Source organism: Gavialis gangeticus, unplaced genomic scaffold (assembly GCF_001723915.1).
Source record: "Gavialis gangeticus isolate Ggan-Ray unplaced genomic scaffold, GavGan_comp1, whole genome shotgun sequence".
NCBI lineage: Eukaryota > Metazoa > Chordata > Crocodylia > Gavialidae > Gavialis > Gavialis gangeticus.
The window spans coordinates 4312852-4330772 of NW_017728996.1; the positions used below are offsets into that span (position 1 = coordinate 4312852).

The 17921-nt window shown below is 42.7% G+C and overlaps 1 protein-coding gene across 5 annotated transcripts in view; it reads right to left on the reverse strand.

Annotated features, from left to right (window-relative positions):
- Window positions 1-17921, reverse strand: part of IQCH (IQ motif containing H) — a 137196-nt gene that overhangs the window by 105339 nt on the left and 13936 nt on the right. For 4 of the 5 annotated variants that reach the window (XR_002095135.1, XM_019503950.1, XM_019503947.1 and 1 more), the window contains 5 exons: window positions 8620-8731; window positions 5440-5568; window positions 4307-4518; window positions 2654-3205; window positions 1954-2020 (listed from right to left, as the gene is read on the reverse strand). Coding sequence is in view for 4 of the 5 variants with exons in the window: in XM_019503950.1 (XP_019359495.1) it covers window positions 1954-2020; window positions 2654-3205; window positions 4307-4518; window positions 5440-5568; window positions 8620-8731 (1072 nt within the window). In the remaining variant the exon portion in view is untranslated. The remainder of the gene's footprint in view (window positions 1-1953; window positions 2021-2653; window positions 3206-4306; window positions 4519-5439; window positions 5569-8619; window positions 8732-17921) is intronic. The other variant, XM_019503951.1, reaches the window with a different exon arrangement.

Here is a 17921-nt window from a genome sequence, read left to right on the forward strand (position 1 = left end):
TTTATTCAGTTAAAAAAAAAAACATTCAAAGGTTCTTAGTTCATGAAACTAGAAAACAACAGGTTTTCAAAATTTGAAACTGAAGCTGTGTTCAAAGTTCTATTAATACCATTCTGGCCAGCTCTGAGCTCTTTCTTATTCTATATAAGTATCTCTGAAAAGCAGCTCCCTCTAAATGCATTCTTAAAAACACTATGTGTATATGCTAGTTTTTCAAAATGGACAAAATATTTGTAGGAATTTGGAATATATCTAAAAAATAGAAGTCTATAGAATGAGTCTGAATGTCATTGCATAATTTACATTAAACAAGCATGAATATATATTTTTAGTCATGCCTTATGCATCTGTGTTTTGGTCACTATTGCTTTAATATTTCCCTCTTTGGCTAGTCAAATCATTTACAAGTTCAGATGCTTTCTTAGAAATGAACTTTATTTAATACTGTCTATATTTTCACAGGAAAAGATTCCTTTCTAATGCCCTAAGCCAGTGACTTCTTAAAGAGAGGCAGCCTGCAACATGCATGCAGCATACTGCAAGATCAAGGCCCAGACTCCAGGTCAAATATCAAATGAGAATGGACTTCTTAATTAACTAAAAGGAGTTACCAAGATGCTTGAAATATTTTCAAAAACTACCTGTGCATTTTGCTGGAAGGAACAGGGCCACACAACCCAAACACCAGAGGTATTTCCCCTGTAAATTTTTTATATACAAATTCAAAATAAAAATAAAAACAACAACGCCACTTTAAAAGTATTTTATCTGGAAAGGCTGTTGATTTGTGTTTATAAGTCTAATTAACCTCAGATATTCTTTGATGATTGTTTTTTTGCACCATCCCCATTTTCAACTGGTTCAAAAGTCTTGGAATTTAAATATTATTATAAAAGCTGTTAATTTTTAAAATTGGAATCCTCTTATTTAATTTAACTTGCTATGCTAATTCATTTGAGAGTTTAAGATCAATGTGTAATTCAAAACAGTACTTCACTGATTGTATATTTATCTTAAATATAATTAGCAGAATTATTTTCTCATAAAATCTAAGGTTACATATGCCCTAAATATGAGAGACTTGGAAATTATTTACAGTTTTCAATAATTCAAAATCTAAACCAATTCATTTTATGAAATCTAAGCTCTATAAGGTCAATTAATTTGCTACATAAGTGTAAAAAAATAAATCAAATTACAAACATTTTAACAGCAGTTCAAGTTTTAAGAGATTATCAGTGCATTTTGGAAATTTCCAAGAAATCATATTCTGTAATTTCTAAACACCTACACTTTACCGTTGCTTTGCAGAAAACAGCTTTTAAGTTCCCCAATTCATAAATGTAATTAAATAATTACATTAGTGCTAATTAACATGAAACTGCAGATTATTTAAGCGCAAAAAACACTATTCAACTTCTTAATTATTCTTGTTCACACAGCATTTCCTTTTGCTCAGGCGCCCTAGGTGCAAATAAAGCATCCCATCTGCTCGTAATTAGAACTAAATAATTTCAGAGAATGTAGCTTATCATTTTGACTGCACATTTGATTAAAAACAGTGTACAAGCAATATCCCAGCTTATTGCTGTAACAGCAACAACACACACAGGCCCATGTTCTCCTATCATTAAAGAAGACTGAAAGCATTATCTGTTATTTCAGGGGGAAAAATACAACTTTTTAGTTCATTTCATACAGATGAAAGCGAATTACAGCAAATCACCTCTCCACTGAATAGCAGCCCCCACATAATGACTTTATTTGCTTAATCCCCAAATTAAACGCCGTTTCAAGCGAGGGCCCTGTGTTATTACTCTCATCATGTCGAGAACATTTTCCTGCCGAGACCAATTTGAATAAAACAAGGGGCCTTCCTTGAACTCAATCAAGGAGTCATAATGTGGTGGGTAATAGAGGTTGCTGATAGATTTGCAGGCAAAAGTGTTATACCTAATGATGGGATATGGATAATAGTCCTCCTGGAGGTCCTGATGCGATTCCAGTTGGCTGCCAGATGCTAAAAATCAAGAAGAGCATTGATCAGTGACAGGAAGCTGTAGTGGATTCATCGAGTCAAACTTCAGCTGTTTTTCCACTGTACAGTTAAGCCAGGCATAAATTATATTAATTGATTTAATTACATACTTAAAACATCTTCCCCAATTAATTTAATTAGGTGGCTACATGAAGCTACTGGCAGGGGAAGATTAGAGGCTGCTCACTTAATTAACAGAATATGAATGAAAAAAAAGGGGAAAGCAAACATAAATGAAATTGTGAGCACTAATTAAAAGGCTGTCTCCAAACTTAAATACTTTCTGACAAAGTGGTGACAGCAATGTAGACAAGGGAGGGATTTTTTTCCAGCAAATTAAGTGCCACAAGGTATATATAGGGAGCTAAGGTAATGCAGTTAAAACATTGATTTTCTGACAGAACTACCAAAGTCAACATGAAGGGACATTCTCCATAGAAAAATTACAACAGATTTTGCAGCCACAAAGACTGAATCACTGATGAAGGATGAAATATGATGCTCGGACAAGTGTATGGTTAAAGGGAAAAAAAATGGAAACAGCTTATTGCAATCAGTCAAGCAAGAGATGTTTAGAAAAGAAGTGCTGCCGTAACAGCTGGCAGCACCGCACACCTTGGCCCTGATGTAAAAATTCTCCAGGTGTCTCCGACGTGATTCCTTCAGGGTCTTTTTTACACGTGCCATGCGAGAATGCAAGAGCCAAGAAATGGCAATCACACCTGATGCCCGCTGCTGCTGCCTGAAATGGATGTAGGCTTTTCTGGCCTGATAGCGCCTCCACATTGCCTGGATCTTTGTGGCAGCCATTTCAGTACCATCTTGCCCTTTGTATCGCCGGCCAGGTTGATTTAAGAGTCTTTTCACAGTGGATCGGTTCTTTATCATGGACAGAATGTCATCTCTGCTTGGCCTCCAGTCAAGTTCAAAATCTGATACAAGCTCCACCAAATTTCTGCTTTTTATTATAGCTAATGGTATGGCGTAGTCCTTGAGCACCTTCTCAACATGTTCCAAGAGAGAGAGAATACTTCCCCAGGACAAACAGTAGTACTGCTTAAATGCCAGGAAGGCTGGAGCCTCATGGTCTATAGCACCATTGTGAATAGCTATGTCGTAATCCAAAACTGAATTCTGGAAGGACTCAAATGGCATCATTTGTGAGGTCTGTGGAAAGAGACCACAACCACAGATTAAAAAATAATTGCAGTTGCTGACAAATAAGTGGCCAATGTACATTCTCATAGTATCATTTACCACGCAGCTATGGGAAGTTATGGATCTAGAAATGTATTCCTTGTATTGATTTAACATATACATGTCATAACCACAAAGACTGGCCCATATATATCATAAAACCCATTACCAGAAATGTACCCCAGGGGTCATTCAAGACTATTAACATTTTTATAGAAAATATATTAATTGCTCAAGGGATCTACGCTTGATCTTTTTATATAAAAGTTCTGTGGACACTGATACGGTCAGCTGGTCCCACGATAAGTATGATTTACCACGCAAAGATTTTACAACTACAGCAACATTGCCTTCTCATTCATATGATCATGAATGAAAGGGTAACCTCCTTCTCTACAAACACACCCTGATCTTCCACCCATGGCTACCTGCAAAGGCCATCTCTTCTGACACCCACCAGAACTTCTGCCTCCATTGGAGAGGTTGGCCTGCAGCTCAGCAACTCTGGTTTTCATTTGACTTCCCTATTTTCAAGTATTTTTGCATATTTTTTTTATTTAAATTGTTATTATCTAATTCCCATCCTAGCTTCCATTTCCAGGGTTGCTTTATTTTTCATCTTCAGTTCTCCTCTGGGCTACGGCATGGATCAGCACTCTAATGGCTCAGATGTCTGCAAAGGTCAAGCAAAACTCCAGAACTGTTTGGTATGCAACACTGCAATTCCGTTGCACATAAAGGGAGAGAGATGCCCCTTACGCATAGAGGCTAAGGACAACCATCAAGCCTCAAATAATCAATCAGCCAGGGTCACGCTCCTTTCCCGTTCCCTGTTATAGTGAAACGAGACATTCTGTTTGCCTATATGAACGATGCAAGAATTAGGGGAGAGACGGCAGTTTCAAAAGTGAAACTGCTATCAGAGGAGAGCTGTCTATTAACTTCAACAGACTTTGGATCAGGCCTTCATGTCCTGATTCAAAGATACAGATCACATCCTAAAGCAGATTTGCTGAAGATGGTGCTGAAGATTCACATGATAAGATCTTGTGGCTGTCACTGCCTACATACCTTTGGCTGAGGTGAGATGCAAAGTGCCACCTCTTGCCCTGGAGTCGGCTGTGTCCACACTCGCTTTGATCTCCTAGCTGAGTCCACGGAGATGTTAGACGGGGGTGGCGCAATGTTACCCTTGTTGGAGAAGCACGTGCCATTGACAGTTGTCTTTGGGTCTGGATAAGTGAAGATGTCTCTGACAGCATCTGCCTTCCTACTCATCTTCCCTGTACCAATGCAAAAAGGCAGCACAAGGTTTCATTGCTGAAAGGAAATACCGTACAACTATAGCAAAGTGCAATGTTACCACAGTACATCCCATTAAATAACATAAAAAAGATCTCACACTGCTTTGATGCTCCACTAGGTGGCTATTTGCAAGAAATGTCAATAAAATATGGTTCTGGCATAAACAGCATAGCTTTGGGAAGAATACTAGTAAGTCTGAGCGTGCCAAAAGAATTAAGCACAGATTTGTCGCCATAGAGATTGGGACCAGGTTATAGGAAACCATAATACACTTTTAAAAGATAGTTTTCAAAAGGCAGTGCATCAGCCAGCAGTACATCCCATTTCCATAACAATCACAGAATCGTAGAAAATCTGTGTTGGAAGGGACCTCAGGAGCTCATCTAGTCCATCCCCATGCACTAAGCAGGACCACCTCCAACTAGATGAAGTCCTAAGCAATGTGTATATACTGCATCACTTGTAAAATGCTTATTGGCTTCTACTTTGTTTGACTGCACCCCAATGCTACTGCCATAACTCGTGGCCCTTTGTTTTATTTTTGGCCAGTTCCGTCCATTATGAGATGTTTCAAATTCTAAGGAACTGATTAGAAAATTCCAGTCCCCAGGTTACTGCTCACAGCTTTCCTATACAGACTTACATAGCAAAGGGCAAAGATATTTGCTTGGGGCCTGTATTCTGCTGTTCAGGCCTGCTGTATTTGGTAGTCCTTCTCCACCAGTCAGACTAAAATTTCCTCTAGCTGGACACAGCTCCTTCTGGCATCATACACTCCAGATAAGCAGAAGTCAGTTGAGTGTTGACGGTTACCCATTACTAATACTGAGGGCCAGACTTTGAAAGGGGTTCAAAATTTGGTATCTGACTGACAGTCACAACCAATACTCTGTGCTTACCTGAAACAGGCTTCTTGTGACGTTTGTGAAATTCATGGAGAGGAGCGACTTTGGGTAAAACTGGAGGCGACTCAAGTGTAATCTTTGCTGCTGGTGGGATTAGCCTGCGCTCGATTAGGTTCAGAATACCTATAAAACAAACACATTGCTGAATGATGTGTCTGGTTTCTTGGGGGTAGAGCCCCAAGGGAACTATGTGATGCATCACCCAGTCCTAGGCGTGTGGCACCCAGAGTCTCATGTAATCTACAGCCCTTAATTAGGCATCTCGGTTCGATAGGCAAGGCATGAGAACAGGATTCACAAGAGTGGTCATACTCTACCAGGAAACACGGAAGAGACAGCTGCTCCTGGAGGAAGTGACCTCTGCCCTCTTGGGACTCCCCCTGAACCAGCACACCAGCCAGGTGTCGGGCACCTAAGCAACCTCTTTAAGAGCTGGGCAGGGGCAAGTCCTTCATTTGACAGTGTTACTACAGGTTTCTCTTGCTTTATGCAGTACAAGCATTCCTGGAAAATGGTGCATAACTCAAATTTGCATAAAGGGAATCCACTTTACAGGGTAACAAATAGGGATATGTTCCAAGACCTCGACTGTACTGACATGGCATGACACCACTCCTGGGGCAGCTGCAGCTTCAGATGCACGGGCACCACCTGCCCTGAGTGGCGGCAGCAGGCGCTGCTGCCAGGCGGCTTCATGGCTCACAGCTCTCGGGGTGCCCTGCGAACCTGGCACCTGCACCTAGCTCAGACCTCACAAAAAATATTTTCTTCCTCCGCCTATGGTGTCACTCCCACAATGCACCACACAAAGCAGGTGACTGTGGGCTTCCACCACACTGATCGCATAAGAGTGAATTTACCATGCATATAACACATTTTTGGTTTAAAAAAAAGGGTCATTGCATAAAAGCGAATTCACACATACAGAACACAGATAAAGCAAGGGAAACCTGTATCACCATTGCTTCCTTGTGGCTTGAGCACTCAGGCTGTGGGAGACCCTGGTGCAATTTCTTCCTTTGCCGGAGGAGGTTCAAACTGCTAGGACAGTGTCCTACCCACTACACGATGGGCTACTCTGGATGGAGGAACGCCCCCATCCTTGTGTTGAAGCTGGCATGCTAAAATTACAGAAGCAGTGAGATAAGCATGACTGGCCTAGGGGCTAGGGCATTCAGCAGAGTGCTGGCTCATATGCAGGGGCAGATTAGTTTAAAATACATACAGCTGCCTCATAGCACAGAGTGTCACCCAGGTCACGCCATCCCAGTTACAGTTATGCACCCCATCCCAGTTACGCACACTCCCCCTCCCACTGCCTATCCCAGTCACTGAATCTTCTGCAATGGGACAGCTTCAACAGGAGTATTCAGTGAGCACCCTGCGCTTAACCTTGCCACTGATCCCTGTCCCCAAGGGCAAGGGAGAGGGACAAGGCAAGGGTAAAGGCAGGCACGAGACAGCAGCATGGAGGGCTATGGAGGAGGGGGTGCTACAGAGGGGATGGGTGGCATGGTGCAGCTATGTGCCTGATTCCTTAGGCCCCCCTGGGATGGACTGGACTTTCGCAGGACAGATTCAACCTCTTTGCAGGATGGATCCAGCCTGCAGGCTGTAGGTTGACTCTGTATCATGCATCATACAGCCTAGTGGTGAGTACTTCTGCATTTTTTGGTAGTCTTCTGCCACAGCATATAGTCATAGAAATGAATATATATAAAGAAATTATATATAATATATATAAAGAAATGAAACACACCAAGTCAAATCTTTCCAATGTTTTAAATGTAACACTTACAATGTAACATCATCTTCTTGGGGAAGAAATGTTGTTTCATCCCCAAACAAAACTGGAACTAGATAAGTGGTGCTTTTTGTGATAAATCAGTGGTTTTCAACCTGTTGTCCGCAGATGCCTGAGGGCCCGCAGACTGTCTAACGGGCCTGCAAAAGATGCTTATAAATCAATCAAAAGTTTGTAAACACCCACACTTACAATTCAAAGGGGTCTGCACCTCCACTAAAAGAAGTATTTTTAGGGGTCTGCAAATGAAAAAAGGTTGAAAGCCACTGTGATAAAGCCAACGGAGACAAACTCTGTTTGCCTACAGGTTGTGACACAGAAATTAAATATACTGTATTTGTGCTGTACTATAGCGAAGAACTGTGTTTGTGGAATGTCAGTTTGAAACACTTGTGTCAGAGCTGCTTCAAATTTGCTCTCAATCCCACCATAATTATGGGTACAGAATCATTGCAAATAATTCAATGTGTTGCTGAAACAATCCAAAGGTTGTTCCAGTTACTGTCCCAAGGTCAAATTCAGGCTCTCATTTTCTTGAGAAAACTCATGGCCACTCAATGTGACCACAAAGAAGGCCTCCCTCCCTCACAAACAGATTTCTGCTCCCAGCAACAACTGGACCCTCTGTAAGATGTGTACCAGTCTCAGTCCACAGAGAATATTCTATCTCACTATATAGTCTGGCCATATTGCTTTCTCTACTCGCTGAAGCTCCACTTTCAGACAGAAGCAGAGTATAAATTGTTGGCTTTTTGGGAAGTCTGGAGTAGGGCACAGAGGGCTGATCCAATGACCTTCCACTGGTAAATCCCTTTCCCATGCATCCACATGCAGCCTGGATTAGGCCATAATCTCTTCAACCTTTGAGGATGATTATACTTGTATTTAGCTCTGTCAGGCCACTTACTAAAAAAAATTCTGCAGCGCATTACAAACATTAGATAACTTCCACATTAGTAAGCCTATCTGTAAAATGGGCGATCTGAGGCTCAGAGACATTAAGGACAAGATCCTCTTCCAAGTAATAGGTGTTTAAATGCCTTCTCACTCCATCCTGCTTGAGTCTCTGAAAAACCATTACAGCACTTGATGGATGGGTCCTCATCTTTTTTGCTACACTCTTAAGGCTGACATGAAAGCTTGTTGCAAAAGTAGATGCAAGAACAGCTTTTCAGGGGTGCAAGTAGGGTGGAATAAAACTATACTTCAATGCCAAAAGTGCCACTTAGATGTCTAATAGAATGAAGGGGATCTGGCCCTAAGTGGCCTGTACAAGACAGATCTCAAGATGCTTGACCCCTGCTCTACACAGCAAACAACACTACCTCTGCAGAGCTCATCCTAAGGACTTCACCATCCGAGGGACTCACCTCTCTTTGCATCTCTCTCACCCACGGGTAAGGGAGCATCCATTTGGTGAGACGCAGGCAAAACCCAAAGGTTACTGACTGTAGGCCCCTTCACTATCTTCTGAGCGCACACCTAAGAACAGAGCAAGTCCTCCATTAGCAAACAACATTCCACGCACCGCAGTTTGCTACTCATATAAAACTAAATAATAAATACAATTTCTGCTATGAATAGTTTCATTAAGGTTTAATAATGTAACAGTACGGGCACTAGTTTTACTACTTATGAACATGCCGCACTATTGTCTACTGTCATTAGTTTATGTAATTTAAAATAAAGTTAATTAAATCCAATCAATGTCTTGCGATTTCTGCTATGCAAAATCAGTGTTCTAGTTAATAAAAGGAATTGCAAGGACTTTGCTCAATTTTAATGACTACATTGTAAACAAAGTATCTCTTGACAGACCAGGCTTTGAATACAGGAAACTTTAATACAAGCAATGTACAGGGGGAAAAAGGGAAGCAGGAATTAGAAAATATATGCATGGATCCTCAGGAGATCCACTGGGCATAAGGTTAGGGAATTTGACATCTGTAGTATCAGTGAATGAGAAATACTAAAGGATTCTAAAGTCTGAGAGCACCTTACAAACCTGCATCTATTAACTGCCAGGAGTAAAGACAAGGTGGCATATACAAATAAATATCATACGGCAAGGATTTTAGATCTATTAGCATCCCACTTTGGAGAACAGCATAGGGGGAAGAGATCCTGTTTCAACTCGCTTTCTTATTGTGAAGACTAGACTGGAAACTACTGACTGTTATCAAGTTAGTTTTTTAATACTAGGATGTCAGCTGGAAGTAGACTTTGGGCTGCAACCAGACATTGAAAGAGAAGCTGAGCTCCTGACAAGTGGGGACCAAGTAGAGAGAGACAAACATTGCATGGACATTTTAAAACAAAGGCAAAAATATTTATAAAAATGACTACCCAATATTTGGAATTGGAGGAGAAAACAGGATTGCCAACTGCAGTCGTTAAAAAGTCACGAAATCGAGCCTGCCATCAAAATCACAAGACTCACAAGTCATAAGAGATGGCAACAACACGGAAGTTTTGTGTAACCTTTGATGAACCAGTGAAGTACAGAAGGCCTCGTATGTATGTCTAAGTGTAACCAGGCACAGAGGGAAACATGAACACACAAACATTACAGCAATTACAACTAGAGCCAAGAGTCACAGAGTTCTTGGGTCTCTGAGCATGCATTAACCATCTATTTCCCTATTCTCAAGTTGCAGCAACAAAGGTTTAGGTTGGATATTAGGAAAAACTTTCCCACTAGGAGGGTAGTGAAGCACTGGAACGGGTTACTTAGAGAGGTGGCAGACTCTCCATCCCTGGAGGTTTTCAAGGCCCAACTCAACAAAGCCTTGGCTGGGATGATCTAGCTGGGAATGGTCCTGCTTTGAGTGGGGGGTTGGACTAGATCAGTGGTTCTCAACCTTTTTTGTGCCAGGACTCATTTGTAAACAATGATGGCCAGTCCTGACCCAGTAAATAATTTAAATAGAAAACAGCCTGCTGGCTCCGCTGGTGGCCCTCACTCCGAGCTGCTGCTCCACAACCCCAGGCCCTAGCCCCCCAGTGTGTGGGTCATGGGGGGCCCAAGCAGCCCATTGCAGGCTGGAACTCTGCCAGCCCGCAGGGAAAGCCCACGGTTTCCCCACATTTTCCCCCTTTAAAGAAGAATCAATTTTAAAAGATTGTTTGTGACCCTTTCATATATTCTTGCAACCCACTTCTGGGTTGCGACCCCGGGGTTGAGAAGCACTGGATGAGATGACCTCCCGAGGTCCCTTCCAACCCGAATTTCCTATGATTCTCTTTGGAAGAACACTGGACATACTCCTGTCTCCTCTCCATTTGCCTGTGATATGTTTTAGATCCTGTTCTTTGTAGTCATGTATAAGGTTGAGCAGTGGAGATTTATGGGGATCCCTTTGGTTAGCAACTGCCTGGAGATGCAGGAGACTGGATTTGATAGCTGAGGAGTCCTCCGCCAGTCCTATGTTTGTACATGCCTACAAATTTCTATCTTAGAATATTGTGCTATTTAATACTTACGGTCCTATGCTACTATACTCAGGGACGCTACACAATATTATTTAATATTCCGCTCCCTTTCAGCGCAGATGTGGCTCCAAAGGACAGCTTGCAAAATTTGGGGCAAGGACTTAGAATAGAAAGTTCTGAGTGACCGGTCAGTCGTGTAAACACAGAATTGCGTGTGAATGCAGTAATTCTAGTTGAGCTCCTGAAAAGCTTCCCTGACTTTTCTAAACCCCAGTTTGTTCAAAACCCCACGTTTCTTGTTCCACTTAGGTAAATGGGCTCTGCATTTGGAACCATGGGCGGATCTAGCATCTTGAAAAGAAGGGGTGCAGATGGCATGGTGCACCGTCATATATAACACAACACATGTTTTTATCCAGCTAAAAAGGAATGAGAAGCTTTACTAATATGCTAGGGGTCTAGGGCCATGTTATTCAGTTTAAGATTGAAGCAAAAACAAATATAATTTTAATGGAATGTGCACTAATGTGCTACATCATATCTTAGTATTAAAAAAACCACAAAAAACTAGGCAAAATAAATCAAAAAATGTTGCTTCTTTAGTTCTGTTGTTAGTAGAATTAAATCTACATCTTTTTTCAGATTCATAAAACAACATCTAGCCTTCGTGAGCATACCGACAGTGCAATGCTTTGTTGAAAGTTATTTCCACACCTGAGCTGACATTCACCTGAGTTAATATTTTAAGCTGAAGTTAAAAACAGCATTCAGGGCTGTGGAAACAGGAGGTACATAATCAGGGGCAGCTAACAGACAGCAGAATTTCAGAAGAAAGGCTAGTTTTAGTAGTGGACCATCAAGCCCATTAAAAAAGGATAGAGGGTCATTAACAGCTGTGGAAGGAAGACATCAGAAGGAATCAAGTAGGTGATAATAAGCCATGAAGTCTATTGACTCTCTCCCTGGTGCCACGGCCAGGCAGTTGGTTTTAAACTTTGGGTGGAGCAGAAATCAAAGCGAGTAGGGCAGTGGTCACCAACCACTGGATACGGTCCACCGGTAGATCTCAGAGCCTCTTGGAGTCAATCCGAGTCTGGGGTGGAGAACATAAATTACTCTGCTGTTTCTTATTGGATGTTATGTCTGCCTTTTTTTAGCTAACAATTGCCTTTTACTTTACAGGTATTTAATTTTACCTGCCTGCTTCTTGCTTTATTCCTCAATTTCTTCCTCCTCTAGAAACAAATCTAGCCATCCCTTGAAGTCACGCTGCCTGGCTCCGTTGCTTTCCTTTGTACCTTAGTCTACGCTTGTTGAAACACACACGGTGCACATTGCTGCCCATCATGTCACAGGGGGGCTGAGTGTCCGTGCGCATGCATGCACGTGTCCCAGCCCAGCAGGTCAGTGCACGGCGGAGGGAAGAGGCAGGGGCTAGATTGAGGCCGCCAGGATGAGGGACAGTGCTGCAGAGGCAGGAACAGGGGTAAGTTGAGTGGGGCTAGTGGCTGGGTGGGACTTATCTACTGGGGAGGCACACCCCCAAATAATTTTTATTCCCTCTGCCTCAATTTGCGTTCTTCGCTCCATCCCCACAGACTTACCTGCTGGGCGGGGGGGGGTGGCGGCGGCGGTGCACAGTTGATCTTGGGTTGCTTTTCAATGTCAAAGGTGATCTCCTACTTAAAAAGGTTGGAGACCAGTGGGGTAGGGGGTGACTGCAACCCCCTGGATCTGCCCTTGTTCAGTACATATTAAAAAAATACAACCCAAAAACCCTCCTAGGTTTAAATCATTTTAGCCCAATTGACTTCAGTGGGGCTCTCCATGGGAGTCTGACCCAGCTACTGTCTGGCCTCAGGTTACTGAGCACCAGAGTAGCAGAAAATAGCATTGTTTCCTCTTGCCTGACTTATTCTGGGACCAGGCAGGCAAAGGGGAACCTAGGAAGTTGAGAAAAATACAGTGTAATGTTCCAAAGTACAAGGCAAATCTGATATTTTGAGGCATGCAGCACAAGTTGGCTAGATTTCCTGAAAGCTTTAGATAAGGCACCTCTGACGGCTTGCTATGGAAGCTGGAAGTACCTGGATTCAATTAAAATGCAGGCATAGATTAAGCCAAGAAAACGGAACAGAACTGTGTCAAAAACAACAGGTCTCCCTTGAACTCCATCTATTTGTGGTCTAGACACATCTCAGAGGCAATGGATCCAAAACACTGCCTGGTTAAGTTTACTGGTGCCATAATGCAGAGAGGAGGAGGAGAAGAAAATCCTAACCATATAAAGCAGCTCTGCTCAGCTGCCTGAGGATGGGCAAAATCAGGATGGTGGGCTGGTGACCCAGTGGTTACCAATATGCAGCTTTACTGTAAAGCAAGTGATGAGTATACACCATAGGTCCATTTTTGAGGATGCAGGGGTCCAGGCACCCAACCATCCATGTGTAGCTGCCCAGAATTTCCCAGTTTTAGTCCTTGCTTTCAGTTGCTTATAAATCGAAACTAACCATTTAAGCTAAACTCTTCCATGCTGGGTCTGGCCCAGGTGGAATTTTTTGGAGAGTTTCAGGCAAAACAATTCTAGTGTTTCTGAGAAAGTTTTAAAAATTCTGTCAACTTTTTCATTGAAAAGACAAGGATGAGGAAGAGCCTAAAAGGTGGTCAAGTTTTGGGTGAACAAGCAGAAGAGCCTGAACCCACTATAATCACACACCCTTCCGGAGCATTGCAATGGAGCCCAAGATTGTCAGAAAACACTAATCAAATCCACCAATAAAGTGTCCTATTCCATCTTGAATGTTCATCGGCAGCGAGGGAAAGTCAATACTATTACCAGTTACTCTATTAGCTGAAGTAGCAGAAGTCCGAGCAATAGACATCCAGGCTGTAAACCCTACCGATGAACCATATGGGCATCAATATGATGGAGCTCCTGATTTTTCAGACTGCTATTTTTTAAAGCCCTATGAAATTAGACACTGTATGCTACATTAAAAGAATAAGTTTGCCAAGTCAAACACTTAAATATTAAGAAATGCCAGAAGGTTGTCTATGGCTATAAAACGGAGGCTAATGATGATACTTAATCCCTTTTGTGTGTGTATGTGTGCGCGCGCGTGTCTAAGCAACATATGGCCCTGGTCCTGATTTGGATCATTGGGTGCTCTTATAAACACAAGTAGTAACAATAATCCACTTAAAAGGAATGAGCCATTTTAAAGACCTGTTCATATTCCTAATGAGGAAATGAAGAGACATGAAATGATACACTTATAATTTTTCCCTCCCAATGTGTACAGCAGCACACACTGACAAAACAGAACATATGCAGACTTCATCGAAATGAAGATTTTTTTTAAGTTACTGCAGTTACTGATATACATTTTTATTTGTGCCGGTTAGGAACATGAGAATCTCCCGGATTTACAGCCCTATATCTTTACTTCAATATGTTCGAGGATCATAACACTAAGTGTTGCAAAGATTCCACCGTCTCCATTTCAAAATAGGTTGATACAGAGGAAAAACGAGTCACAACTGCAATTTCCTCCCACACCAGTTAAATCTTGCCAATCATGAGCCATGCTGCCTCCCTCATAGGGGCACAATAACGCATATACTAAAAGAACGGGATTTAATTAAATAGTGGCTCACTCTCCAGACCACTGTAGTCTGGTGCTGTATCTCCGAAGCAGCATTGATTTTACTGCTGGCCAGATTAACCCTCAATTTAAACCCTAGTAGGTTTTCCATGATAGGCAGCAATGTGCATCGTGTGTTTCGACAGACGTGGACTAAGCTACAAAGGAAACCAACAGAGCCAGGCAGTGTGACTTCAAGGGACACCTAGATTTGTTTCTAGAGAAGGAAGAAATTGAGGAATAAAGCAAAGAAGCGGGCAGGTAAAATTAAATATCTGTAAACTAAAAGGCAATTGTTAGCTAAAAAAAGGCAGACATAACATCCAGTAAGACACAGCAGAGTAATTTATGTTCTCACTTACACCGTACAATGCTTCTCCAATGAAAGTGGTAGCATGTATGTGACAGGGTTGAACTAACTTAAAAATCCTTCCCTGTGAAAATGTTATCCAGACTAGCCAGTCTCGTCTCTTTTCTCCATTCCACCCTCCCTTCCCCAGAAAGGCACATCACCCAATTGAACTGATTTATGCCCTCTTCTCCAAGCATCATCTCCCTGTAACCTATGCCATATCACTTCAGCAAGGCTGCTCAGGCACAAGTGATGGTGGACTTCAGCTAGCACCGTAGACTTTCAAAATGTGATTATTTTCACGGAACCAAGTTTGTCCTGATTAAAATAAAATAGCTCAACATAATAAAGACAATCCATGCTAAAGAAACTGGCCAGGTGCCACTCACTATTACCATCCTTAATTATTTTTACTCCTGTTATTCAGTGCTATAAGATTTCATACGTCAAGTAGGCTTCCAAAGGAGTTCCATCTGCTTACACCAGATCCGAGCAGCTTTAGGTCTTTATTACACATATAGTTTTTATGCTATAAACACAGAGTTTAACACTATGTATACCTGAACAGCTTGCTCCTAAAATTACTTTTTTAATGGCGCATTTATAAGTGTTATTTAAGACCTCAAGTCTCTTCTGCCACCAAAGCCCCCCAACAACTCGTGTCAAATTAAATATGGCACCAACATTTAGATCTGCAGCTTATGTTGTGAAATAGGCTTAGTTATAAATGTCATATATTTTTTAAAATATCCTAATTTTTCAGAGACTGGAGGGTTCAATAAAGGGAGGGGGAAGATACCAGCAGAGCACAGACAGATTCTGTGGAGACTTCCAAGTAAAGCTGTGTGAACGGACCTCTGTGCTGACCTGTGTCATCTCTGTTAGCGTGGCACAGACTACTAGTCCCAAACCTGCATCAGCTGGCAAAGTAATCCAAGGAAGATTTCCCGGCAGCATTCAAGGAGAGAGATCGTCTAAATTCAAAAAGGAAATGCAGTGTAGATATGACGGCCATGCCCAGCTCTGTAACTAGCAGGGCTGGTTCAGGAAAATGACTGATGGGAACCACATAGGAGTTCACCCTGGTGTCGTCTCACGTAACCACCTCAGTGAAGACAGGGTGGCATGGGTGTCAGTTCAGGCTAGGCAAGCCTGCCCAGGACACGGGGCACTTACTCAGGCAGCTGACCCATGCTGAAGTGTTCATTGCCACTGGCATCCAAGCCAGCTGGACTAACACGAGCAGCTGGAGTATGTCTGCTCACACTGGAATCAGACCTCTGACTCCCCTGAAGACATTCTGCAAATCACCAGGCAGAAGAAAATCAGGCCCAATAAGGTAGCCTCTGGATGCCTCCTCTCCCACCTTCACAGCACAGTTCAGGCTCAGAGGAGGTTACAATTGACCCCTGAATGATTTAATACAAAGTTGATTAGAAGATCAGACATTTTTTTCTCCACGAATAACATCATCTATCTCGTATTGTGTGCTGCAGACAGTGCGATTCAGAAGGTATTTCTATCTGGAGTCAGCAGACCCAGTGTACTTGTTCACGATGGGTACCTTTAAAGTACAGTTTTCAAAGGCTAAGAGCTAGCACTTAATTTGTAGTGCAGACTAAGGTCTGCATTGTATAGTATGCCCAGAGTATGTTGCAAAACTATTTTTTCCATCTCAAGCACTTCTGAGTATAATTAACCTGGGACACAAGAAAAACAATTCTATTAGCCTTTTTAAAGTGCGTTTCTCTTGTGGATACAACTCTTCTACTTTATTTTTCCTTTGCTACATTTTAAATGGAGTACTCGTTTTAACGCAGCAGGGATTTTCCCATTAGTCCACTATTTGTTTCCTTTGTTATCAAAATAGCAGTATTTAGCCTAAAAACATTTATGTATCTATATGTATAAACACGCATATGCACACAAGTATGTGCACACACCTCTACAGATCCCACAGTTAAAGCTGCATTTAGATTTGTACCCAAAGCCAAATTAAAATTCATCCATGAGGTAATTTAATAACTAGGGCAAATCTATTGGCATTAATCTATTGATTGAATGGAGGTACCAAGCAGACAATCATTATAAAACATTATAAACCCTAAACATTATACAAATAATATCTTGCAGCCACCATTTGCTATCTGACTCCATAAATCTCACTCCATATACAAGTCCAGCAGGGCACATACAATGCATCATTCTCATTTGTTTTACCTGTCCGGTACCCATCTAATCCTGGACCAGACCCCCAGATGACAAGACACTCTAAAACAGACATCAAAAAGGCTGCCCCTTCCTCAAGGAATTCCCCATCTCAGTAAAAGATGCATTCAGACAGATGGGGAGCACAAGGAAACACTGAATCGATGCTGGCCAGCATGATACACCACAGCACACCAGGAGCTGAAGTGCTGTCGAGTGTTTTGGTGTGCATCACAACAGAGGAAAGTTTGCAGGAGGGATCTTAACTCAAACTTAACTTCTTAACCTTAACTTCTATACTGGCACAACCTTTGTGCTGGTAAATGTACAGAACAGTGGCTCTTGGGGCAGCAATGGAAGATAGAAAGTCTCCACGAGGATCTAACGGTCCATCAGTTTCCATGGTGAAAAACGGAGCCATTATGATGATGAATGAGATAATATGTTAAAAGTTGTTTTCAAGGGCCTCTAGGATTCCTTTTGTGGAGGGTTACCATATTTCCAGTTTCAAAAAACAGGACACCTGTCGGGGGGCGGAGGTGGTAATATAATTGAGGAGGCAGTGATATACCCATGCCCGGCCCTGCCCCTGTCGCTCACTCCCAAGCCACAGCCCCCCCAGACCATGCTGATGCCCCTCACTTCCAACCCACAGCCCCCTGGCACTGCCTGCTCCCTGCGCTCCCAACCCACAGTCCCCCATCTGCCCTGGTGCCCCTCACTCCCAAACTACAGTTCCCCCCAGCCCTCCCAGTGCCCCTCACTCCCGACCTGCAGTCCCCTGGGCCACACCCCCCCACCAGCCCTGCTAGCGCCCTTCACTCCAAACCCACAGCCCCCTGCCCCCTCCAGCCCTCCCAGTGCCCCTTACTCCTGCCAATGCCCCTCCCTCCTGCCTTGCAGTCCCCTGCCCCTCTCTCCCTCCCCAGTCCTGACTGTGCCCCTCACTCCTGATCTGCAGTCCCCTGCCCACCGTCCCCCCCAGCACTGTCGGTGCCCTTCACTCCCAACCCGCAGCCCTCTGCTCCCCCCAGCC